At 40.7% G+C, this 27,734-nt stretch overlaps 1 protein-coding gene across 5 annotated transcripts; it reads right to left on the minus strand.

The window, feature by feature from the left end:
* Window positions 1-277: 277 nt before the first annotated feature.
* Window positions 278-27,269, minus strand: LOC110738418 (zinc finger CCCH domain-containing protein 37-like). Of its 5 annotated transcripts, none has more exons than XM_021918814.1 (12): window positions 26,440-27,269; window positions 21,892-22,136; window positions 19,164-19,223; window positions 19,014-19,082; window positions 18,868-18,933; window positions 18,527-18,748; window positions 17,845-17,882; window positions 17,715-17,761; window positions 17,473-17,621; window positions 15,617-15,661; window positions 12,781-12,918; window positions 278-716 (listed from the first exon to the last, which is right to left on the minus strand). In XM_021918814.1, the coding sequence occupies exons 1-12, from the start codon at window positions 26,801-26,803 to the stop codon at window positions 543-545; spliced, it is 1,617 nt and encodes a 538-aa protein (XP_021774506.1). In that variant the 5' UTR covers window positions 26,804-27,269; the 3' UTR covers window positions 278-542. The 5 variants fall into 5 exon arrangements, with proteins under 5 accessions (XP_021774506.1, XP_021774508.1, XP_021774505.1 ...); XM_021918816.1 differs by having other exon boundaries at window positions 15,617-15,670; window positions 17,473-17,573; window positions 26,440-27,268; XM_021918813.1 differs by having other exon boundaries at window positions 15,617-15,670; window positions 26,440-27,268.
* Between the last annotated feature and the right edge of the window lie 465 nt (window positions 27,270-27,734).

Raw genomic sequence — 27,734 nt, forward strand, 5'->3', positions numbered from 1 at the left:
CCAAAATATAGAAATTGTTAGTGTACTATTGTTATTAGTAAAGGTTGACATGTTAATGATCCGCTTTACTTTATTATGATTTTGAAGTGAAATAGAAAAGGCCCGTTAATGACCCACTTTACTTTGCACCCAACCCTGACCTGCATAATATTTCCTCTGGCCCGCTACTAACCCACCGCGCTAATTAGTAATGACCCACACCGACCAGCCCCGACTTGCCCAATAATCAGGCCCATTAACAGTACACATGCGCAAGCAAAAGAAATATTAAGCGCAGTTTGGGACTAAGATTTCACTAGTATCAAGCGATTATATAACCACTGAAGTACTGAACACCTGAATGATTTAAATTTGATGGCTGTCAAACTTAAGCAGAGTTATCAATTTCTAAAGAACCATTAAAAAAAGGAGAAATAAATAGTAAAAAGGATGCATAGATTAGACAATTAACATGAAGAAAATATAATCGCACAACTACAAATCAACAGGAATCATAAACAGCTTTTCTGAACTTATACAACAATCTTAACAGTATGCCGCTATTATTCAGCTGTTGCGACATTCTCTCCATCCTCGGTTTCTTCCTCTTCAGCTTTTGTGGAAGTTTCCTGTCCTGCCACGGCCATGACCTCTCCTGGAGGCGGGTGGTCAAACTTGCAATTAGCCCCATAGCTACATGTGCCAGTTTTCATATAAAAGGGGCAATGTTCAACACCCTGTAAACAATGGATCCAAATTTGTGGACTTAGCAACGAAAGCAGATACAAAGTGTTTATATCAAGTCATACGACCACAAGCAATGTTCAAGATGGCAAGATTAATCAACATTCGACCACAAGCAGTCTTTATATGTCCATGTTTAGCTTCTGTACATTAGGCGATATTTTTTCTCTGTCAATTTTGCTACTAAAGATAGTGCAGTATAGACATAATGATTGTAAGCTAGTTTTCCCCATAAAGTGCTCAACCATTACATTCAAAAAGTCTCTAGAGACTAAATCTACCCAAAAAAAAAAAAAAATAATAATAATAATAATAATTTAGTAGTAGTAGTAGTAATGATAGTAATAAGAATAAAAACTTTTTTATATTTTCCACTTCTACTATTTGTTTCGGGGTTTTAGGAATCCCTCGGGAGAGTTACAATTCTGGGAATCCGCGCCGACTGTCTGTACCTGCAAAACCACGAAACTCCAGTTGGGTGGAGTTCCGCCTCTGACGATCAAGTTAGAACGTCTCCGGATGTATAAAAGTGTGGAAAGTAAATGGGTTTTCTCTCTGATTTGAGAGATTCTGCAATTAATATTGCTCGGTTTTGTGTTTGTATTTATAAGTATTTCTGAATGTGTCCCATAAATGAGGAGTTTTTCCTCTATCCCCTATTAGGGTTACAGTGCCATGTGTCAGCATTCGATTGGATTCCATTGGGCCTGACACGTGTCAGCTTGATATTGGGCCACGTGGCATAGGGTTTTTTACCCCAAACATTTGCCCCTCACAGGTGTGAAGTGGCTTGCCATGTGGCACCTGTGACACGTGTCACATTCTAGGAAGGTGACAGTTCGTCTCCTTCCCTCCATTTTTTTTTTTTGAATTCGAATTTCGAATTTGAATTGGAGGGGGAGGTGACGGTTCGCCTTCTGCCCCCCTCCTATAAATGGGAGGCTTCCTCCTCTCATTCCATACTTTGCAAATTTTCACAAAAAATCTCCTTGAGAGAAAAAAGCTCTAACACCGGCTGCTCTTGCGTTCAACCAGCTCCTTTGATTCAGATACGTTCGGATACCGGTTGAGTGCTTTCTTTGATCAACTCACTTAGGTACCGTCTGACTTAGTTAATTTTCTCCTCTTGATTTCAGTAGAACCACAGCCGGTCTTATACCGTCTGGGGCACCTTTAAGCAATTTCTTTCCTAAATTGCATTCAATAGACCCATTACCGCCTGGGGCATCTTTAAGCAGTCTTCTTTAAAAATTACATCCAACAGACCCACAGCCGGTATTATGCCGTCTGGGGCATCTTTGAGCAATTTTCTTCAACTGCATTCATCAGACCCACAACCATGCTTATGCCGCCTGGGGCACTTTTGAGCAATTTTCTTTATAACTACTTTCAATAGAACCACAGCCGGTCTTATACCTTCTGGGGTATCTTCGAGCAATTTACTTCATAAATTGATTACAATAAACCCACAGCCGGTCTTATACCGCATGGGGCATCTTTAAGCAATCTTCAAAAACTGCGTACAATAGACCCTCAACCAGTCTTATACCGTCTGGGGTATCTTCGAGCAATTTGGCGCATCTCTAAGCAATCTTCAAAAACTGCATTCAATAGACCCTCTACCATCTGAGATATCTTTGAGCGATTTTCTTCAAAAACGTCTCACTGTTTGTCTTTTTCTTCAGCTTTCAAAACATACACGGCCGGACACTTCCGCCTGTGGTATCTTCAAGCCACATTCTGAGAAAACGGTTGAGTCTTCTACAAACTTCAGTTGTTCTTCAAAGGGATACCGTGTGGGGTATCTTCAAGCAACAACTCTAAGATCCGTCTGCTAGCAAGTTTTTTCACTACTTCAAGGTACCGTCTTTTCCCCTTGCAACTTTTTGAGTTTTACCCGGCTGTATAGGTTGTTAGAGTAATGGACTCACCAACACACACACACGTTACAACCTAGGGCAGTTGTCAACCGTTCACCGGATACGGCTGAACCTAGGACTGGGGATGCCGTATGGGGGTGTTTGGACCACCCTTATTCTTCTACGAATCCGACCGTCTCTGTTTATGTGCAGGACAGAATGGCTCGGACAAGGAAAACGGTTGTTGACCCCGAGTACTAGTCCGATGATTCAGCCGGAACTCTAGTTGATGATGCTCCTTTTGACCACCCGGGCGTACCTAGCATGCCCGGAGATGAGATTCTTGAAGAGTCCGGAAGCTCGGACGGTGAAGAAACCGTCCAACAATCTGACTCCACAGAGTCGACAATGGAGCCGGATGCCCCTCAAGAGGATGAGGAGGCATATAACTAGCCTTCAGCAATTAACCCAACAGAGGCGCACATGAGCGCCCGGGACGTTACTTTGAATACAACACTCCCGGCATTTTTGAAGAAGCGCCCGGTAGGGGCCGGATGGGAGATAGTTGTTCCACCTGTAGATGCAGCCGTCGTCTGGGATGACGACGTGGAACACGCCGATAATTACTTCGGCTGCTATGAGGCGGCATTCAAAGTCGGCCTCTGGTTCCCCCTCAACAACACAATCAAAGCCATTCTAAGGGGTTACGACCTTAGCGTATGGCAGCTCACACCCAACTCTTGGGTGAACATTTTAGGGTACATAGCCGCATGTGAGATGCATGACGTGACGCCTAGCTGGGAGGCGTTTGCGCACATGTACTATCTTAGCCGTGCCCCAGGCGGCTGGAATGCATGGTACACATTGACCACGCATCCGGAGTACATGATGACTTTGGAGAAGCCATCTAAATGGACCAGCTGGAAGAGCAAATTCTATATGGTCTATTCCCCTTCTCCGGCTGTGAAGCACCGGCTGCGCCGTTACAATAAGATCCCGGCTCTATTGGGAAAGAAATGCGCCCTCCCCAAGATACCGGGGAGGTCTTGGGATCAGATAATGGAGCCGGGCCTTTATAAGAAGACAACCCTGCCACTGGATGATGGGACACAAGTAATCGTCCCTAAGTTCTGGGTCCCTCATCCGGACTGGTTCAAGGACGAGGCGTTCCTTTCCGCCTGCGGTCTTAGCACCTTTTGGAGCAAACGTAAGTTTATTGATTAACCGGCGTCTTATGCCGCCTGTATGGTGTTTGAATGATCCGGACTTGCTGAAGTCCGGAAGGAGCAGCTTGAGAAAAAGAGGGCCCAACTGGCGGCCAAGGGTGATAGGGTAAGCACCGACTGATCTTTTTACCGTCTGTATGTCTTGCAAACCATCTTGACACTAACCGGTTGCAATACTGTCTTTTGCAGACGGGGAGCCAGAACGTTCCTCGTTCCTTGAGGCAGATGGTGAAGAGACCGGGGGAGGAACTTTCCCAGCCTGCTTCACAAAGGCGGAGGGTCCCGCCTGCTCCTGCTTCTGCCTCTGCCGGAAACAACCGGCTCCTAAGAGGCCTACGTCTTCAGGCAAAAGTCTGCAAAAGTCTGCGTGATCTGGGCTTGAGCTCAAGGCCGGCTGAGGCCTAGGGAGCCTGAGGTTCCCTCTAACCGGATGCTTGCCGTTGCATCCAGCTCCAATGCGGCTGGGGGTGGTGCCACCCCTCAGCTTGAAAACCAAGGTACGACTCTTACCTTTGACCCCCCCCCCCCCCCCCGCCCGCTTGGGCCTGTTCGAGTCAAGTCCCAAGCTTCTCAGTCAGGGGATTCTTTAGGCAGCCGGCTGAATATAAGCGCTGCTTATGCCCAGTACTTAACGAATAAATCTCATGATGCAGATGCCTCTTCCCGTTGGCCGGATATGCAAAATTATGCCAAGAGAATGTTAAGGACCCTCACCCAGTCCGAGAAGGAGGCGGTACCGGGTATCAACCAGGTCAACATTGACTGCATCAACTCACTGCTGCTGAGCTAATACACTGGTTGGGGTACTTTTGTGCAATATAACTGAGAAGCTAACTTCTTTTCCGGCTGACTTTGCAGGTGATGTTGAGGGTTGATGGGATGAAAGCCCCCTTGCGGAAGAAGCAAGAGGAGGTAAGGGATGCCTAGATACGGGCAGCCGAATTAATAGATGTCTGACAATATAAATCCTTAATGCTTGAAATCCAAACTAAAGCCCGGGAGATGAAACAGGAGGAGCTGATCCGGGAGCTCACGGCTGCTACTGATACAGCCAACAAAAAGGCTGCCGACCGTGAACTCCAAGTTAACCAACTCAAGGCTGACGTTAAAGCCTTGGGGGACGCTGACAAGGAGAACACCGGGCTGAAGGCTGAGGTCACCCAGCTGAAGGATGAGCTGGCCAAGACCCAGAAAGAGCACAAGGACCAACTGGCGGCTGAGCACGACCGGCTAGTTACCGAGAACGATCGCGACTGTGAGGAGCGCATGAAAATGGCATGGTCTTTGATCCATCCGGATACTGATTATGCTTTCTTCGACTTGAAGTACAAATACACTACCGAGGTATTTGATGCTCAAGTTCTCGAGACTGAGAAGCCGGCTCCCTTTGAAGAGTGGGCCGGCATCGAGGAGGAGCATGCGGAAGAGACTGCGCCGGGTGAGGCTAGAGAAGCCAAAACCCAGGAAACTCAAGAAGCCCCTCCTGCCGGTCAGGACCAGTCGTTAGAGCAGCAACAGCAGCAGCAGCAGTAGCTTATCATTTTTTACTCCTGCTTTCATCCGGCCTGCGTGCCGCGTACTTTTGTATCTTTTCCCAGGACAAGGATCTGGCTGACATTTGAATTTGAATTTATATATATATATGCCGACTGTGTCGGTTTGCTTTAATTTTTTGCAATTTTGCCTTGAATGAAATATCTTTGTTGCAATTTGAATGGATACATGCGGTATGCCGGATGCATTGGCTCTGCTTGTCCCTGGATGGTTGTTTGCTTATAGTTACCAACTCTAAGCAGGCAGCCGTCCATAAGCATCCGGATGAATAAATAGACAGTCCTTGACCGTTTTTAAAACAAAAGTATTCCTGTTGCATCTGCCGGCTGTGCCGGCTAAACCCAACCTAGAACACTCGTTTAACCGGCTGTGAATTACCCCTTGGGTATCCGATAATGCCGTTGGTTGGTATGCAGGCGGCCTGTGGCCGGACGTATGCATTTTAACCAATTGCGGATTAAGCGACAAGGTTTTGACCTTGTTTACGGAAGATGTAGCCGGCTGTAGTGCTTTTTGGCAAAAGCCGGCTGCAGACCAAGATTTATTTCACCGCCTGTATTGCCTTGGGGCAATAACCGGGTGAATCTTGATTTCGATAGGTCATTCGAACGACCATTAGTTATCTTTAACCTAACCGGTTAAAGCCGTTTGAGTTTATGACCTGTAGAACAATGTACCACTCGGAAGGGAGATGTTCTCTTCGACGAATCCACCCAAATGAGCGTCGCCGGATGCCTGCTCATGTTGGAGCAGGCAGTTTAAAATATGTTGGCCATTGGCCTTTTGAAAAACTAAGTTCGATATTTAGCCTTCTACTCAATTAGAGCATACGGGTGCCCGGTTGTGCATTGCACAGATGGGACTTGGAAGTTGCCCGGTTGTGCATTGCACAAACGGGATTTTATACAAAAGATAGTTGAAATAAAGTACTCTTTCGTTAATATACTCTATTTACAAAATATTTACAAATCCTTAGAAGTAATACTTTTTCAAAGTTATCTATATTCCAGGTTCTGGCTAGCTGCCTGCCGTCTGGTGTTTCCAGGCGGTAGGTGTCGCCTCTGACTTCTTCAAAAATCCGGTAGGGACCCTCCCAATTAGGGGTTAGCTTCCCTTGCTCATTTGCCCTGCCGGTTGCCTCCATTTTTCGTAGCACAAAGTCCCCCACTTTGAGGGGCCGTTTGTGTACTCTTTTGTTGTAGGCCCTCGTCATTCTCAAACGGTATACCTCATGACGCAAGGCGGCATTGCCCCTGCGCTCCGGGATTGAATCCAATGCTAGACGCATGGCCTCCCAATTAGCCTCTTCATTACAGAGCATGACTCAAAGTGTTGGCTCATAAAGTTTAATTGGCAGGACGGCTTCAGTGCCGTATGTCATGAGAAAAGGGGTTTCACCGGTTGCCCCTTTTTCAGTTGTTCTGATGGCCCATAGGACGTGAGGCAACTCATCTGCCCATAGACCGCCAGCCCTTTCAATTTTCTTCTTAATGTCGTCTGAGATGAGCTTGTTGAAGGCTTCAACTTGGTCATTTGCTTGGGGGCGGCCAACGGATTCAAAGCAATGTGAGATCCCTTGATCTCCCAACCAGCTCTTGAGGGTAGGCGTTTCAAACTGAGGGTCATTGTCAAAGACCATAGACATAAGAACCCCAAACCGGGTGATGATGTTTCTCCAAATGAAGGAGATGACATCCTTTGTCTTAATGCCCTTGACCGCCTCTGCCTCAACCCATTTGGTGAAGTAGTCTACAGCCACCAAGATGTACCTCTGCCCGCCGCCTGTGGCAGGCGTATATGGACCTAAGATGTCCATGCTCCATTTGCAAATGGAACCGGGCTGAGGTCTGTAGCCGGACGGTGTATGAGCCGGCCAAATCTTTGGCACTTGTCACACTTTTTCACCATTTCCATTACGTCTGCCTCAAGAGTAGGCCAAAAGTAACCCTGCCGTCTAGCTCTTCTTGCTAGAGTTCTGCCGCCTATATGTGATGCACAAAAACCCGAGTGGAGATCCTCTAGAACCTCTTTGCCCCTTTCACGGGTAACACACTTCAGCAACGGCTAGCAGGGCCTCGTACTCCGCCTCGTTATTGGAGGCCTGGAACTTGAACCGTAGTGCGTATTCATATTTGTCTCCTTCCGGAGATTTGCAAATTACGCCTGCACCACATCCGTTCATAGTAGAGCTCCCGTCTACATATAACTTCCAAACCTGATCAACATTTTCTGGCTGTGCCGGCCTTGTCATTTCAACAATGAAGTCGGCGAACACCTGACCCTTCACTGCCTTTCTAGGATCGAAGGAGATTTCCAGACTTTGCATCTCAATAGCCCACTTGAGCATTCTGCCGGATGATTCCAAGGTTGTCATTGGCCGCTTGAGGGGTCGGTCTGTGTAGACCACCACCGGATGTGCCAAGTATGGCTTTAACTTCTTGACTGCCATGAACAGAGCGAGGCCAAATTTTTCAACCAAGGGGTACCGCAGCTCAGCATTCCGGAGAACATGGCTAATGAAATACACCGGGAGCTGTATGCCGTCTCTCTCAGCTAGGAAAACGGCACTGAGGGCATGATCTGAGACGGCTAGATACATGTAGCGAACCTCTCCTGCTAGAGGGCTAACCAGCCGTGGCAAAGAGTGAAGGTGCTCCTTCAATTTTTGGAATGTCGGGTCAGCAATCTCCCCCCATTCAAATCTAGTCTTCTTCTTGATTGCCTGGAAGTAGAGGCACTTGTCACTTGACCGGCTGAGGAATCTCCCCAGTGCCGCTAGGCAACCGCTAAGTTTTTGGACTTCTCTGATAGTGCCGGGTGACTTCATGTCAATCACCGTCTGCACTTTTTCCAGATTGGCCTCTATTCCCCTTTAATCAATCAAGAATCCGAGAAACTTCTCAGACTCAACACCAAAGATACACTTTTTGGGATTAAGCATGACCTTGTGCCGCCTAAGGGTGGTGAAGGTTTCTCGGAGATTAGCAAGGTGATCCGTCTGGAGCTTGGATTTGACTATCATGTCATCAATGTACGCCTCTACATTCCTTCCAATTTGATTAATGAAGACCGTATTAATCATCTGTTGGAAGGTAGCAGGCGCATTCTTCAACCCAAACGGCATCACCGTATAGCAGAATAACCCTTGATCAGTGACGAATGCCGCCCTTTTCTTGATCTTTTTTCCACAAGGGTATCTGATGAAAGACTGAGTAGGCGTCCATGAAGCTCATCAAGGCATGACCGGCTGTAGAGTCGACCAGATTGTCGATCTTTGAAAGTGGGTAGCTATCCTTCGGGCATGCATTGTTCAAATCTGTGTAGTCAACACACATCCGCCAAGTACCATTCGGCTTTTTCACGAGAATAACATTGGCTACCCAATCCGTAGCATTGCCGAATGAACCTGGCATCCAGTAGCTTCTTGACCTCGGCGGCTGCCGCCTGAGATCTTTCCTCGCCGTGGTTCCTTTTCTTTTGCCTAACCAGCTTCTTTTTTGGATCCACGACAAGTTTGTGGACAGCAAGATCCGGGCTGACGCCTGGCACCCATTTTGCAAAAGCAACCGTCCCCACTTTTACGGTTCTTTCCGGACGGCTGTCATCTAGAATAATATCAATATTATCACCACCGGACAGGGTGCCTACTCCTCACCCGATCAGTGATTGCTATTGCTTCTCTTTTTTGACGGCCACCAGGTCTGCTTTTCTCTTTTTGGCGGCTACTTTAAGAGCAGGCGCGGCTTCCTTGAAGTCATCAAGGTTAATGGGCTCCTTGCCATGGCCGGCTGCGTAACACTCCCTAGCCGTCTTCACCCGTTCAGGGAACCCACTGACCCATCATCCCTCTCAAACTTGATCAGCATGAGGGATGGGATGATGACTGCCTTGGACTCGTTGAGGGTTGGACGGCCCAGAATAAGATTGTAGGCGGTCAATTCCTCGACCACCAAGAACTTGACGACCATGTGCCGTCCTTCCCCCTTCTCTCCTAGCCGGATGGGTAGGTCAATCCTCCCCACCGGATGCACTACTCCTTCCCCAAAGCCGACTAGGGGGTGAGAAGCCTTGTGCATATTGCTAGGCTTGTACTTGAGCTTTGCCAAGCACTGATAGCTGATCAAGTCAGACGAGCTCCCGGTATCGATGAGGATTCGGTCCATCGTTGGTTGGCAACCTTGCATTCGATGACAATTTGGTCATTATGAGGTCGCCTGACCATACCCTGATCCTTCTCAGAGATGAAGACCTCAGGGAAGGTGTCGAAATCTTTCGACACCTGGCCCTCATCCACTGAGTTGTCCAGCTTTCGGATGTTGTCCTTGGTACCCCGGATGGTAGGACCACCGCTCGCGAAGCCGCCTGCTATGGTAATGATGTGCTCTTCATCAGTGTCAGAGCTCACAGCCGGCTTCTACGACGGTTGTCCATTGTTAGTTTTGGGAGTACCCTTGGACTTCACCATGTATGAATTCAAAGCCCCTTCATCAGACGGTCCAATAGCCGCCTGAAGCTATAGCAACCATTGGTGTCATGGCCAACATCCTCATGGAACTGACAGTACTTGCTCTTGTCCCGGTTCTTGATGGAACTCTTCATTGCTGCCGGTTTTTCAATTGTTAACCGGTCTTTGATCTCCATGAGGATGGAGGAGCAGTCCTTGTTGAACTCGTACTTGGGGACGTACGGCTCCAACTTTCTCTGTTTCTTCTGGGACGGCTAACCAGAGCGATCCGCCGCCCAGACTTCTTTTCTTTTCTTGCTCTCTTCTTTTTTGGCCGGCTGAGCAGACCGGCTCTCTTTCTTGTCGGACCTTCTAGGTTCCGAGGAGTGCTTGATGGCACAGAGCTCCGTCGCCTGTATATAGGCTTCGGCTTCCATCAACGCCTCTTGGAGGGTAGCAACTCTCTCGCGGACCAGGTCGAACTTAAAGGTCAACCCGTCCTTCAGACCCTTGAAGAAGTCTGTGTATGCAACTTCGTCAGACAGCCCCTGGATCTAAATTCTCATCAGATTGAACCACCTGACGTAGGACTGTAGTCCCTCCTTGTCTCCCTGCTGAATAGCCCCTAGGTCGAGACTTGTCTTTTTGGCAGGGATGTTCATGGAGAAGTTGGACGCAAACAGGTATGCAAGCGTCTTAAAATTGTTGATGCACCCGGCTGGCAGATTGCCAAATCATCGTTGGGCTATGCCCTTCAATGTTGTTGGGAAGCATCGGGCACCAGGCGGCTACATGAGGTTGGTGTAAGCCATTAAGTGGTCTTCCGGGTTCGTGGTACCGTCGTAGGTACCGACCAACACATTTTTAACCTTGGCCGGCTGAGCCGCCTTGGTTATCTCCCTTGAGAACGCCGACGGCTGTTCCCCAAGGTTTAGCAGCCGGAGCTGCCAGTCCATAGGCTGGACCTGCTATGCCGCCAGACGGTGAACCATACGGCATGTATAGATGTTGGGGCACATACGGAGCCGACTGGATGATCTGAGGGCCAGTACGTGCGGACATGCCACGTGACTGACCCTCTCGGTTTGTCTCCGAATACTTCATTGAAGTATTATGGAAACTGTCTGGGTAGTCGACGTTGAGGCCGACTCAGACATTTATTGACTTCTCTTCTCCTGGATGAACATCCGGGCATCAGAGTAAGTCTTTTTTGACCCATCTGACTGAACTTGCCGGATAGCCTTCCTTTGCCCTAATTCAGGGAAACGAAGTTTGGAGAGGTCGATCAAGGTCCCATCCGTCCCCTTTGGTTTAGGGTGAGGAGTAGGCACCCTGTCTTTGATGTGCTTCTTCCCGGAGGGAGAAGGCTTCTTGGCCGACTGACCCTTGTTGGAGCTCGTCTCTGGTGAAGGGGGTTGTGCCCTCCGTCGCCTGGGGTTGCCCAGCAGGCTTGCCGGCTGGGTTGCTGGACCAGCTTTGTCTTCGCCCCGTTCCCTTGTTTCTTTAGAACGGGTGCGCCTTGATCGAAATGACCCGTCTGGGGCCACATAGGTGTTGTCCTCATAGTCGTCACCACTATCCTGGTCCGTATGAACCTCAGGCTTAGCCGTAGGCCGCTTGCCCTCACCAGGCGGTACAAAATCGGATGCCATCTCAGACGGCGCCAAATGTTTGGGGTTTTTGGAATCCCCCGGGAGAGTTACAATTCTGGGAATGCGCGCTGACCGCCTGTACCTGCAAAACCACGAAACTCCGGTTGGGTGGAGTTCCGCCTCCGACGATCAAGTTAGAACGTCTCCGGATGTATAAAAGTGCGGAAAGTAAATGGGTTTTCTCTCTGATTCAGAGAGATTCTGCAATTAATATTGCTCGGTTTTTGTGTTTGTATTTATGAGTATTTCTGAATGTGTCCCATAAATGAGGAGTTTTTTCCTCTATTTATAGTAGAAGAAGATCTGCTCCCCTATTAGGGTTACAGTGCCACGTGTTAGCATCCGATTGGATCCCATTTGGCCCTTTTGGGGCTGACACGTCAGCTTTATATTGGGCCACGTGGCATAGGGTTTTTTACCCCAAACACTATTTGTTTTTAACATACATAAAATTATGTATATTTCATGTGTTAACATAGATACACTCTAATTAAATAAAATTCTTAAGATTATATTTCACAAAAAAAAAAAAATCTTAAGATTACTGTCTAGGGGACTAAGGGAGTATTGCTAAGCTTGAACAAGTTTGAGCTCCTTTAATGAACACAAATGAGGTACACTTGTTCATATGAGTTCATTACCAACTTATTTAATTATGTTATGAACAAGCTCTACAGAAATGAATACAGCCAAAGGACAAACTACAACATACTTTAGCAACTAGCAAACATTTGAACCAATAATTCAGTGCGGAAGATAATCAACAAACATTTTCCGAAAGAGAGATTTGTTTCTTTTATGTTTTATAAAAGAAGCTTTAAATCTGCACATGGAGCACAAATGAAAACATAACTAGGTGCAGTTGATGATATCATTCAGGACTACTTTCCACGCATACGCCTACCATACATACCGCTTTCTCGTTCAGGAATTTCTAAACATGAAGGTTCAAAAGCAGCAATAGATGAGATTGAATCAGACAGAAGGTTCACCCCTCTCCCTTCAAAGGGGGGATTGGGGTTCCAAACCTTGCTCTTTGGCCCGCTGTAAGGCCAATAAGAGAATGAAGGAGATTGGATTCAAAGACTAAAGACGTAAAGAGTCCAGAAATGGTTTCAAATAATACTTCAATCCAACAAAATATTTGATGCCAGAAGCCAAAACAACAAAAGAAATTGACAAGTTATTATATTCAATGCCTCTGAAAATAAAAATGTGCAAAACAGAAACATGGCAACATATCGTACACCAACAATTTAACTCTAGAACATGGCACAGTGAAGATGTTTCCCTTTCAACAATAATTAGATACATAGGCATACCTCTCTCCTCGGAAGACCCGCGAGGGTAAATTTAACATTTTGTTCCAGGGTCTGGTTTCTTGTGGGTGCAGATCTGTCTACAGGATGATGGAACCTGCACTTTTCTCCAAATTTACATTCTCCAGTTTTCATATAGAACTGCATAGAAGAGGGAAAAAAAATAGGGACCATAATCAGAAGCTGCTGCAAACCACAAATCATTAGACCCTAGACCAAACCAAATATAAACCTGCGGTAAAAATTACCAAAGAAACATGAAAGATAAAAGTAAAAGTATTTTTATTTTCATTACAATAAAAGTTTCTAGATATTATAATGTTACTTGGTTTTAAATAAGGGAAATTTTATAGGAAAAATGGAAATAAATAATCCCAACTTTCATTGGTCTTCCTAAAACAATCCCACCTATTGATTTTCCCAAAACAATCCTTACCTTTGCCCCCAATCTTCTTCTAACGATCCATTTGACTGGTTACCATTTTTTTTTTTCTATATATCACTCTCCTCTCACCTTGCTTCCACGGTGCAACCCAAAAACCCCTTGCACCTGAACTGCCACCACACCCCCAGAGATGCAACCCTTGAACACCCTAACAGCCCACAGCCCCACCCCATCCCAGAAACCCCACTAGCCACCCCCAAAACACCACAAACACCCCCGAAAATCCCCTAGCCACCCTGAATGACTGTTCAAGCAAACCGAAAACCCCACCCACCCAGAAACCCAATCATCCACCCTTAAAAACACAACAAACACCCCCGATAATCCCCTAGCCATCCCGAAAATTAGTTCAAGCAAGCTGAAAATCCCACCTACCCTGAAAACCAGAACAACCACCCTCAAAAATTCCCCTAGCCACCCCGGAAACTGTGGTTGGGTGTTTTAGGAGTGGTTTGTGGCGATTTCCGGGGGGGTGGGGGTCTGTTGGGGTTTTGGTGTGGCTGCTAGGGTTTTGAGGGAGGGTTGGGTTGGCGGGAATTGGGATGGGGAGGGGAAGGTGGTGGGTTGTTCAGATCGGGCTAGCGAAGCAGGGGTGGTCGTTTAGGCCGTAAACGGGTGGGGCTAGGGGCTTTATTTTTTTTAATTATTTTTGTTTTTTAATTATTAAAAAAATAATAGACCTATTAAAAGCTAACACGTGGCAAAAACCTAAGAAAACCGGTCACCAACAGGTAATGGATTGTCAGATGAAGATTGGGGGGCCAAGGTGGGATTTTTTGGAAAAATCAATAGGTGGGACTGTTTTGGAACAGTGAAAGGTAGGATTATTTATTTTTCTTCCAATTTTATAACTAGTTCATCCTTTTTAAGAGTTAAATTACACCCACTCAATGTAATAGCCATGAGCAAAACATCTTTTGTTTTTTTTTTAAAAAATATTACATCCACTTATGTAATAGACAAGGGAAAGAGAGATTTTGTTGTAAGGAACTAGTAATATTAATTCTCTATTAAAATTTGAGTAAAATAATAATATGAACAAAACATAATTTTATTTACTTAAAAAAGAATTGAAAGCATGTGAAGTTTTTTAAATAGAGAATAATTCTCGGTTAAGAAAATAAAAAAAAATATACTTCAGTTTTGTTTTTTTTTTTTTTTTTTTTGCACCATTTGTGATTTCACGCTTGCCAATATATTGGTATTGCTTTGACAATTAATATCTTTAATTACACTTTAATAAAAAAAATATAAAAAGTTGATATCTTACATGACTATGTTTTTTCTTTACGGATAAATCACAAAATATGGTCAAACAATATAGTGTGAATAGTGTAAAAATCCAAATGGTTTAATAAAAGAAATAAAGTATATTTTTTGAGAAATTTATCTTCATTTATAGGCTACAAGAGGCAGCCCCCTTTTCTATAGAATATAACTAACATATGTTGAAAATTCAACAATAATACAAGTTATAAGGCACCAAAGTTGAAAAAGAACCAAAAATTAAAAATTAAAAAAATTAAAAATAAAAATTAAAAGTTTTTTTTTTTTTAATGTTTTTTCTTAATTTGATTAATATTTTTTTCCTTTATAATTAGATAAGACTAAAGAAATTTTTTGTTACTAAAGTGAGCATTAATGAATATTTCAGGGTATCAAAGTGAATAAAAGAATAAACCCCAGGGCATCAAATTAGAAATTTAGAATCATCAAACCAAAACCATAGTGAAACATCTTTTACAAGCTTGGGGCACCAAAGTGGAATTATTTATCCATAGGGCACCAAAGTGAAATTATTGTAACCAAAGTGGAAATTTACATTAAACATAGTCCGTATAGTAAGATGAAAGGGGTGGAGGGCAGATTAGCACCGCCATCAGCAAAAAGAAGAAAGCTCTAGTGATGACCTCAAAAGGAATTTAACAAGTTTCAATGCAGTCTAAACAAAATCGATGTAAAGGATCTTCTATTGATTGTGTTGTAGCAGGTGCAAGAAAGATTAATGAAGAACATATAAGAACACATGGATATACAAGGTTCACTGACAAATGAGCTAGCTACGTTCAAGCGCAAGCGAGAGGATGTTTATTGATCTCGAGGAAGAAATCAAATTACATAATAGGCTAGGTTAAAACCTAGGGAGCTTATATATAGTAGTCCTTAAATAGAAACAGAAACAACCCTAAAATAGGCCCAAACAGAATATTGTACACCAATATAACAGATAGCATCAGGAATAACAGATTTAAGAAATAATTTTAGCAAAATTGACAACCCTAGGGTAGAAGAAAAAAGCAAGTTATGAAGGCTCTGAGATAGATTTTATCACTCCCCACAGATGGGTCAAAAGGCAAAAGTAACAAGAAATATATGAGTTTGTTTAATACTTACATCACATTCAATCTGGCCAGGCCGCTGAGGGTACATCATTGGAACCTGTCCATACTGAATTATAAGAAAATAAAATAAAATAATAAGACAGGATATGACACATTGGTAACTAAATAATGGAATGAAACACTAACAAGAAAAGAAAGTGAAATAGGTTACCATTATGACAATATAAACTGCACACATCACATGGCATAAATATATGCATAACTTTGAGCAGGAAAGATGCATTTTAGCAACATTAAAAATATTGCATTCATGAAACAATCATCACAAGTTGATTCTTTCCCATTTATAAGGCAACTACTTCTACTCTAGAGTGTAGATTAACTTAAGAAATGTCTAATATGGGCTTTTAGATTACAGAATAATGGCTATGACCTTTTAATTCATAACATAAGAGATGCAGATTTTCAGGTTCTTCTACCATCTGCATTAGCATCCACATTTTTGCACTCAGGAGTTGAAATTTTGCAAAGTTGAACTTTTCACAGTTGATTAACAATTTCACCAATTAACTTCAAACAGTTATATCTCACTCGTGTAAGGTTGGATATGGGCTTATGATTTAATGACGGAAAGCTCTTGGACCCAAATTTCATCTTCAAGCCTTGAATGTAGATATGGCTGTCTAAAGTTGATCCGTCAACAGAAATACCAAGCACTTGCATTCCTTTTAAATTCTCATCCTTGCTTCCATATATACTCACATAGCCTTCAAAGCAATCATTACATCATAGAATTCCAATGTATAAAGCCATGATATACTGGCCAAGCTTTTTAGAGCTAAAATAAAATGAACAACATTTTTATTTAGAGGATGGAGAGTGTAACAGTTACACAGTGATATATTCTAATGAATTCCAGGTTGAGTGGTTGATTGAAAGAGGACCCGAGTTTTGCTTAGATATAATTTAGGGACTATATTCTTTAATCAAAACACATTCTACCACTACATATCAAATTGTGAATATATAATTTATTTATCTTTTTGCAGTGTGTGTGTTGTGGGGGGGTGGGGTTGAAGAAAGTGATGTATATGTAGTTATAAATAGGAAATTATACTATTGCTGCCATTCTTAGAAAAACAGCCAACGAAACAGTGAACTTTCAGTTTTAAGAGCCATGAACCCTTTTCTTTCTGTATGTTTCCCATAATTTTTGCGGCTTTTGTTTTAGTCAATAAGCCTGATCCAAGAAGCGTTAAATATTGACTTAAGTTGCATGCCTCTGTACCCCAAGGTCAGGTCTGCAACCTGGGTTCCTTAGCATCTAAAATGGCACCTCGCTATGCCCTGAACCTAGGTATATATCTTAGAATCCCCTTACAGGGCATTTGGTATGTGGGATTATGGGTTGGGAATGGGATTACTAATACCAAGTCTTTATAAACCAATGTTTTTTTTTTGGCGGAAATTAGATTAGAGAGTGGGGAAGGGCATGGGATCATTTGGCCTCTATACCCTAGAATTTATTACCTTGGGGAGAGGTGGGGAGGCAGGGGGGCAGGTAATAAGATGTTAGAATTCTCTAGTTTAGTAAAATAGACAATATTACCCCGATCCAATGACACATATTTTACCTAACATTTGTAATACGCAATGATAAAAGGTTCAGATCGTAAAATTTGACTTTAAGCCCTATCTTTTCCCCACATAAGATGGTGCACCTGAAGTAGAGGGAGGATGAAAGATTTAAAAAATCATTAACGAGTGTGCTGTGGAATGGAAGCAAATAAGTAGACAGGTATAGTAGCACAGGGAAAATATATACTGATGAAAAGCATGCAATGTTGTAAGAACATGCTAGTTCAATATGCAACAGAGATTATGTTGCAAGAAGCACAATGAAATTACCATTGTTTGAGCCAGCCGAGGTTGAAGACTTTGGAAAATGGAGGCAGCTGGATTGACAAGCCCCACATTAAAGTTTGCTAATGAAGGAAAAACTGTATGGCCTACCATTGCAGCAGTGGGATTGATAACTGAGTAGGGAGATAACAATTCTGTGAAGCAATTCCACAGTATTGAGCACTTGCTATGTAATCTTCAAGCATAGATGAAATTAAAGAAAAAAGAAAAGCAAACACAACTATTACCATTCCTATCAGGATGATTGTATCGGCAAGTGATCCCATATTTACAGCTGAGAGAGATTAGAAATATATAGTAAGTAATATAACCAAAAATTTGAAGCCAAAGGACCTAGATCAGCACTGTCATGTTCACCTGCCAGTTTTCATGTAGAATGGGCAATTGACTTCATCCTGTCACAAGTAGGCTATAAAGCATCAGTTCTGACTGAAATATTACGAGAAGACCAGGGCCAATTACATTGTCAACAGGCACAAAGCCAAGTATAGAATTTCTATCTTTCACTTTTTTTTAGGAAGAAAATATGGGACATACATGAACTACTGATAAATCACTCATCACCTAACAATCACTTCATGTAATTCCTGATCCAGCTCATGATGAAAATGAGAATACTTGTTGAATTTAACAGCATGTAGGTGTTCTACAATTATAATTAAATTCATATACCCCATAATATAGCATTTATTGACAAAGACTAGTCAGCTTATTGTTACTCAGGAGGGCTGTGAACTTTGGTTTAATAAATAAACTGAATGAATTATTCCAGCTAAATCAAAAGGTTATTCAGATAGTTAACATAAGAATTTATGCATGGAACTAAAGGAGTGCAGACAAATAATTTTGTTTATGGACGATTAAAAACTCTTTCTCCAAATACCATAAGGGACTAAAAGTTGTTTTATCTCTACAACCCCAATTTGATTAGAGGCAGATGGTAAGAATAGACTAATAACATACTTCTGGAATGTAAACAAATGAACATATAAATAGTCTAATCTTTAAATGAGATCAAAGTTTTTCATTTTGGACTAACCGGACGCATGGGCAGTCCTTTCGAGTTATATGATAATGCAGCATTCGAGGTGGGTTTGATTATATTTCCATCACCAGCAGTACCATCACTACCATGCTGATCTATCGAATGAGTCTGCACTCCATCACCAGCTTCTTGTTTATCTGATTGGACTTTAATATCTTTAGGATGATGAAATTTGCATGATGTACCAAATTTACATTTTCCCGTTTTCATGTAGAACTGCTCACATAAGCACATATGTAAAATCACCATATTATGTAGAAGATAAAAAAAAAATTGAGAATAAAAGAGAAAAACTAGAAGAACAGTCATGGCCAGAAAATGGTTGAGCAACACACCGAACAAACAGGCTCAGATGGTCTATCAGGTAAATCTGGATCGTCGGTTTTACAGCTAGATGAATCCTGGGGGAAAAAAAATCTAACTATTAGGCACCAACAGTAATAGTCTGACAAAATTAAACAATGTAAGCCTATTCTCCTACCAGTTTATCCTTCGGATGATTAAATTTGCACATCTGACCAAACTTGCATTTTTGAGTCTTTAGGAAGTACTGAAAATAAAGCAAGAGTAAGGAAGCACATAAATTAAGTCACAAAGGCATTTTAAAGAGAAAATGTACATTTATACATACCGGACAGTCTGGTTCTCCAGGTCTTTCAGGATGGGAATCAGAAGAAGGAACTGAGGCAGACTGCATCAAGCAATTGACATAGATCACAAAAGTTTAATTCCAGAATCCAATCACCCAAATTTCATACAGTAAGAAAATATTTTGTTTATAAATCAGGAATTCAAAAAGTGAGGGTCATGAATAGGTAAGAAAGAAGATTGTGCATGTCCACATTAGGTTCTCCCCCTCCTCCCTCCCTCGCACATACAACTGGCACTTAACCAAGAGCACCCATAATGAAAAAATAGATTTTAGCAATTAAAAAAAAGAGAAAAAAAAAATAGATGGGCAGGAATTAATTGACAGTTAGGTTTACTGTCAAAGGTTCGAAGTTTCAAACTGCCATTTACAGATGTTTTCAAAGAAAAATACATCATATTAGAAATGGGACTAGTGATATGATACTCTGTGTATTTAAAGGTAATTTCATACTAAATGCAGCTTAGAAAAAACAACAAAAACATTTTCGGAGATCTAGATGTGCATAGATCATCGATGCGCTCCCAATAAATTGGAATTAGCAAGACATTTTTTCAGAAAATAAAACCATAGTTTAAGCTCTTCTGAACAATAATAGTGGAGCATATCGAACAAGTAAAACACTCAGCAGGAAACAGCTGCAACCTAGGGGAACATGAAGCAAAAACACAAGTGCAGAGTGTGGAGGGTCTAAACTCAAGAACTACAGAATTTTTTGCCAACATAAGGGGTACGGTCCAAAAGAAGGACTTCCACCGATACCTCAAAACGACTTTTTAGGTTCATATTTGTAATATGTGTCACACAACTATATTCTCAAATGAACAATGAGCAAAATTCTCGATGTTGAAACACAATGTGTAACCTAAATATGTGTAGGAGCCAAAACCCTAAGCGTGCTTAACTTATCATTGCTTAGTAACCTATGACATATTATAAAGATTGCTCAATGAAAGTGACGCATGGAGTTATTCAATGACCTCCTTTGTATTACTTTGACAACAAATCAACCACAAAAGTAATAAATGATCCTTTTAGACCTCATCCTTAAAATAATCATGATGTCTCCTCTGATCATACTTCAACTATCCCAAAATAGCTAACCTACATAAATATTAGTGAATGTCATAATCCACCTTTATATTTATCGCATTTTTAGTCATGTCCATCCTTGAAGCAGAAGCTGATAGGCTGATTGCACCATCATACTGAAAAGCCAATACTACTTATACTATCATTAATGAAGGCCATAATTCCACCTCCTCTTTTTAATTACAGTGGTTCTCTGGTACCACGAGATAATCAGAATATGATTGCATCATTTCACTGAAAATCTGCAACAGTAATGTATAGCAATATCTATGATGTTATCATCTAATACAGCAATGCCTTGAAAACTCAACCCAATGTATCCATGTTGTCTGTGTTCTAATCATGATTTCAAGATATATTCATTGTTATAGTACTTATATTTGCATATGCCATGATGCACATTAGAAAACCAATCATATGCAACAAACAAATACAAACAAAGAGGTCACGCTGTCCAGAAACTTAGAAACCCTAAACTGGCTAACAATGCATAACCCTTAGTCCCCCGGTCCCTCCCCCCAACCCCCTCCAAATAAGATGGCAACCTCTGAAGCAATGTGATGCACCCTGTTTAGGTGCGCTAATAACTTGAAGAAATAGGCATATTAAGATGTAACTGTGGTAAAATGTGTGCATATGTGTGTGTGTGTGTGTGTGTGAGGGAGAGAACAAGGATTTTGTCAAACATATTAGACAGTGTCAGATACATTTTTTTCCTCATTGTAAATGGATAGCATTGTCATTGCATCAGCAGTGTGAGGTTAAAACTCCATCTTTAAAGCAATTAGATAGGAACACATGCCATGTGACCCAGCAATCTAAGCATAGAAACATAGCTTGGCAGGAATTCATGCCCTCCAACTCAAAACTTCTAGATTAAGCAACATAAGAATTTCCCATCCAGTCAGACAAAAGGTTTTACGGAGAAAAATGGATTAACCAACTATAATGATATAATTTGAAATTATAGCATCACAAATAGGTTTGCATATAGCTTTTTCATATGCTTTTTAAAGAAATAATATTTCCTTTGTTTTTTATTAGAGTACGCAATTGATAGTTGTATTTCAATTTTTCAAGGAAAGAAAGTAATAGTGTTCTTAAATATGCCCCTCCACTAATTGATACTCGTACTTTAGAGAATGAAAGGAATAATTGTGAGATGTAAGAGAAAATCATATTGCTAGAACTCCGAATTTTTATCAATGCTCCAAAGTAGTGTTGGGTAACAAAAGTAACATTTTGCAACCAGCTAAGCACAGCTTGAATCGAGAGGGATAAGCTCACTAGAGAAACAAAAAAAAAAAAAAAAGGAAAGTATAGTACTGTGTTATAGTTACAAAATATATAATTTAGCAAACAGAATGTAATGTATCCAGTCTTTGACGGGCTGACACAATTCTAAATGTTGGGAGAAAAGGAGATAGCTACACAAATTATAGTTGAAAAGTTCTGAATAATAAGCATAAAGTTACCACCCTCTTATTTTATTTCTAAAATTATTTAGCCAGGCTGATAATACAATGCTAATACATATTATATAAATATAAATATAATAAGCGTATTAAATTATAATAAACAGTAAAAATAATATACTTGATAAGTATCAAAGATTCACCTCTTTCCAATCAGGGATTCCACCTGCAGGAACCCAGATAGGGTGATCAAACTTGCAATTATCTCCAAACTTACAGATTCTAGTAAGCATATAGTGCGAGCAGTCCTTTTCTCCAGGTCTTTGTGGATAAATTGGTAAATTGCTTGCACTCTCCAATCTAGGGCGCTTGGCCAAAGAATCAGAAGCAAACCAAGCCTCATTTTGCCCAATCATATGGGCACCCAGAACAGGATGATCGTAGAGAGCTTTAGTAGATAATATGAGTATAAACAAGAAAACCACAAATATGTGTGTTACTATATAACTTCAAATAGCTTTAAAGTAAGAACTAATAAGATAGAAAAAAAGATAGAATTGTATTATAAGAAAATTTTAAATATATACAAGAAAAAGGCATATATTACAGAATATAGGAGAGATGGAGAAAGAGAGATTGTCCGCTATGTCAGAGTAAGAATATTTCATTTATTATTATATTATATACTCCTATTCTCTAATAATTGTCCTACATAGAATTTTGTTCGGTCTTCAAACATTTAGCATCTTACCTTAAATGGAAGATCCATCTCACTTAATTCATGCAACCCATGATAAGGGCCCCAACACTATCTCACTCTCTTCCTTTATACCTCACGCAATGTGGAACCATCCATCTTAATATGCATGCCCAATGCTAAGAGGACAATAATTTGAGGACAAAGGGAATATAAAGAAATGGCAAGGAACCAATATACATGCCAAAGGACCAGAATCCTCACAAATAGAATAACCATTGACACCACCCAATAGATATTCAGCATCTCTATAGTCAAAGTAACCCCATGAAAGACGTTTAGTGCAATTATCATAGAAAGTCTAGTTTGGCACCATTTCAAAATTCAAAGTATAAATTATAAGGGTAGAATGATTTTTAAAATCCTGCTATTCAATTATATCCAAATGAATGAGATGTATTTCCTCCAACCTACAACTCGCACATTACGAAGTATAGGTTTGAGACAAATCGAGCATGCCTTTGTGTCTTACACAACGATGACAAAATGAATGTAAAAAGAGTGGTTTTCAATGATCTCCTCGTGAAACATAATCTATATCATAAAGGATTATTCCTTACAGTAGTCCTTACAACCCTTATTGTAGCTAAGTGGGGAGAAATTTAACCATAAAAAAGCTCTAACTCTAGCTAGAAATTATCTGCAAAAGCTCTAATCTAAGGTGGAAATCATCCTTTGAAAACTTTCAACACACTTTCATCTGTAGCACTACATATTGTAAGGGACATCAACAGAAAACATAACAAGAAACTCCAGATGCAATCTTAAGAGACAGCTCAAGATAGTTAAAAAATAAATAAAGAAAAACAATTTCATTGAAAGACTGCAAGGTCAAGCTAAAACATTCATCAGTGGACAAATTTACAAGAACTCAAACATGTGACATTACCATTTGCAATAGTATTAAACCAACTTTATTAAAGATTATCTTTGTTTTCATGTCACACCTCCCATCAAAACAAATATATATTAGCATTACAATTTAAAGACCTAACCTATGTTACATGGATAGGAGAGTCGGGTATGGGTACGGATCCGAGTGTCCGGTATGGCATTACCTATATATTAGGACACGGGGACTCTGTCCGGATTTCGAACCGGTTACGGGTACGAGTACGAGGCATATAAAATATAAAATTAAAAAAAAAACGTTTTAAAGTGACTTACTGCTATGTGAACAAGAGAGAGGAGAGAGAAAAAACTAAGATAATTTTATCAGATGCACATGAAAAAAAAGAGAGAAAAAAAAATAGAAATGTCGGGAAGAAGCCATTGAAAGTTGCAGAACTTGAACTTAATTTTCTCTTTTTTCTTCAATGCCGTGTCCGAGTGTAAACAGCCGGTTCCGACCCGGATTTCATACCCGTGAAGGGTCGTGTCGTGTCGACACAGATATGGAGGGGGAAAATGCCGAGTCCATGTAACAGAGGACCTAACCACCATCCGCCATAAGCCTAGAAACTTTTGCAAACTCACTAAGTAATTTTTAGACTTCTTCCCAACTCATATCTAAGAGAGGCATTAATATATAGTCAATCTGCCTAATAATAGCTTGAGGAAAAACATATAAGCAATGTCACACCCACATCAAACTTTCTGCCATTTTTGTGGCAATACAACACAACACCTACAATGACATGGAATAAGCACCTGGTTCACCAATGTCATCAGATTATACCATATTTAATCAAGCAATGATACAACAGGGAGACAATATCTGCATTTTCATTAATTCCCACCAAGCATCTTCAACATTAAGATCTGTTAGCCCCTTTTTCCCCTCCTTTAAATCCCTTCAAGCATCTTCAGCGTGAGATCTGCTAACACATCTACCAAAGATTCTATCTCTGGTGGTTGCCAACAAAGATCATCTTCTTCCATTCACTTCTATGAATTCCATAAGTGCTTTCATACTTACTCCACCTATCCACATCTTAAACCTTACACTGAATATCTACATTAAGATTTATATCCCGTACATCCATCTCTGACATATGTATGTGCTTCACTCAACATTCAACCCATGGTCCCATGCTAGACTAATAGTCATCCAAAAGATTTTTCCTAAAATCATAAAGCTGAGCTACGGTCACACCATATTCCACTTGCAACTCTTGATTTGAGCCACCCACACTTATCGTGATTGATATATTGGTAAATATCTCTATTCTTGTGTAGAACCAAATCAAGTACTTATAGAGCTAACTGATGGGAATTCCTTACAATTGCACTGTATACATCTTCATTTGACTCCCTCTAGACATTAAATTGGCACTCCATGTAATTAGTTTCACATTAAATAAGAATAAAGCCTCAAGATTCTAACGTATACCTCCATCTCTCTAATTTATCACTAAGCCTAGAAGTCTAAAACACAATATTATCTGCAAGCAACAAACACTGTAATATCTCACCTTGAATATAAACATCTATAAATGTTGCAAAGAGAAAATGACAATTGGCAGAAACATAGCCAAGGCTCAATCCTCTTTTTATAATTTTTCATACAAAATTTTGTTCTCCAATTCTAACTACATAATTAAATTATCATTTCATGTAGTTATCCCCCCAAAAAGACATTGTTGCGGCATTCTTCAAATTGGGTTTTGACCAGAGTGCATACCTGTATAATGAATAGGTACCTTAGCCCATTTAACATAACCTAACACCTGGAGTTATTCAGCCATAAATCTGATGTGAGCCAAAGAGGAGACAGCAACTTTCCACTCATCCAATCTATTACAGTCCCATATATAACTCATAGATGGAAGGTTTTATAACACCACAAACCACGGATGTAAAATACCAACTTAGCATAAATTGCTTTTGTTCTTAGACTTCTTACAGGAAGTAGGAATAAGACACAGTCTATTTTCTTAAGTAGTTGCTATCATAATTTGTTAGACATCTACATAAGCCTCATTATTGCTGCTAGACTCCACGTCAGGATTGATAACTGTTTACGGGAAATAAGACGCTCATTCTTATTCTTTTGCAACAAACATTCTAAGTGGTTATTAGTTTAATCAGTTTGTTATGGAACTTGGTTTTGGGTCCATATGATTTAGAGATCAGGCAACCATTTTTGTTTTTTTCCACTTGAAACGTGGTTCAAAAACTTCAAATCTTAGCATTAAGGTTCAGATTTCAAACATATAAAGTAAATCTTTCCAATCTAAGTGAAGGAAAACCTTGATGAACCCATAGAAAGAAACTGCAATCCTTTACATAACATATCATTCCACACCTAAAAGGTTCATAGAAAGAACTAGTGACCACACTAACCAGCAAGAAAAACACAACTCCCAAAGGCCAAAGAGAATGTTCATACTAAATCATTTAATCCATATGACCTTTTACGATCTAAGTTATTTCAGCGTTTATTTTCAAATTATGACAATTTATACTTTATATTGTTACATAATCAAAAGTATTCATGTTCAATGTATTTAGGAGACCATGTAAAGTCAGCTAGAGCAAGTAACTTGAGACGGGGGGAATAAATGAGAACCATTTACTCAAAAATACATTATACCAATTGTACCAAAGAGATAAAAGCAGCGAAAACCCGAACTAAACCTTCTACTCAACACCGTTCTCAACATAGTTAAATCACCATCAAAGCTCTAATAAGCAATTAGATAGTCAAACCTATGAATTACTCCATATATAAAATGTTCAACATCAATCCCAGTAATTACATATACACATACACATTAAAAAGGGGCATTCCAGCTACTTCAAGACTAAATTTACAGCGAATTGGCAAGAGGTATTGAAAAAAGGGCATTCATCATTTCAAGCTTTCAACCTAAGCAATAGTTTCACAAACACAATAACATTAATACAAGTAAATTTTTGAGGTGAACTATGTTAGCATTCCGAAGAACAAAGCTAAATATTGTCCAATAATTTCAATTAAAATCCGCAATTGTAAAGCCCTAAACAATGCTCAAAATTGAAGACAAGATCTTAACAGGATATGATTGCTAACCTTCAGAAGGGCGCTTACTGAGAGTAGAAGAAGCGTCGAAAGAAGGCCATAAAGAGGTGGCAGCAGCAGCAGGAACGTACATTCTGGAAGCAGCAGAGGTGAGTCCAAGGTTGTCAATGGAGGAGAGAGAGTGACGGTCAGAGGAGGAGTAGCGAAGAGAATGAGAATCGGAAGGAGTAGTTCGATAGAAGGAGGAAGGAGGGTCAGAGGAGAGAGAGTGAGGGTCGAAGAGGTAGCGAGAAGAGGTTCGAAGGGAAGATGGTTGTTGTTGTTGTTCTGGATGGTATGCATCAATGGCGGATCTTGAAGAGGAATTGTAGATGCTGGAGGATTGTTTTTGGTGGCCGTAGAGTTGATTCGCCATTGTTGAATGCTTGATTTTTAGGTACTCACTACTCAAATTGAAATTGGAATTGAAATTGAAATTTAGGTGGTTACTGCTATACAGTATAGTATACACTCAAGGATGGATGAAAATTCAACTGCGCTATGATGGAGATTGGCTCAGCTCAGCACGCTGCTGTGCTCTATATCCCAGCACAAGGGTAGCGTGGTAAGTTCACCCGGTTTTTGTTTTTTTTTTTCATTTTCCCTGCCTTATAAAAAGTCTAATAATACAGTTATGAATAGTGTGTTGCCAATTATACCTTTCGAAATGTGTATTTTCTTGCATACCATTATTAATAAGTACAAGTTTTTTAAATGAATAGTGTTTGTACAATTATATCCTTTTAAATGTTTATTTCTTATTTACCCTAATTAATGAAAATTATTTTTGTGAACTTTGAAAAATAGTGCCCAGGCATTTATACCCCTAAATATATTTGTTTACATATTTTCACTCATTTATGTTGCTAACAACTAAATTTGTATTGTTAGGCAAAACTAAAAGAATTTAGGATATGGCTAGCTATGGCGCGCGCATTAGTTGTCCTAGTAAGGTAAAATGAAGGAGTTTATTAAAGCAACACCTTTAAGCAAATGTAATTGATGAAGGTCGAACTTATGACACAATTAATAATAGGTACTCCTAGAGTACCATGTAGTTCGTGTTCCAATCTATCATAACAAAGTAGCAAAATCAAATAGGCAAATGCTCATGAGCGCCCCTGGGGGCGCTGGATAAAAAGAATACAAAAAGGAAATCTTATTAGCAATAAATGATAAATGGGTTTTTCTACATAGTACTCCTGAGTTATTGCGTTTTTATGTTGTGCCCTCCTAAATCCAAACTTCTACATGGTGCCTATAAGTTTAATTAACTTAATCAGCTTTATCTCATCAAAAAAAATAAA

This window comes from Chenopodium quinoa, unplaced genomic scaffold, assembly GCF_001683475.1.
Source record: "Chenopodium quinoa cultivar QQ74 unplaced genomic scaffold, ASM168347v1, whole genome shotgun sequence".
NCBI lineage: Eukaryota > Viridiplantae > Streptophyta > Magnoliopsida > Caryophyllales > Amaranthaceae > Chenopodium > Chenopodium quinoa.

What these genes read in the sequence shown, in the direction of transcription:
- LOC110738418 (XM_021918813.1), bottom strand. Translation starts at nt 26,803, where the DNA reads ATGGCGAATCAACTCTACGGCCACCAAAAACAATCCTCCAGCATCTAC. An exon ending in CAGTAAGCGCCCTTCTGAAG is followed by an intron (nt 22,137 to 26,439) that starts GTTAGCAATCAT and finishes TATCTACTAAAG; the next exon opens with CTCTCTACGATCATCCTGTT. An exon ending in TTCTACATGAAAACTGGCAG is followed by an intron (nt 17,762 to 17,844) that starts GTGAACATGACA and finishes AATCTCTCTCAG; the next exon opens with CTGTAAATATGGGATCACTT.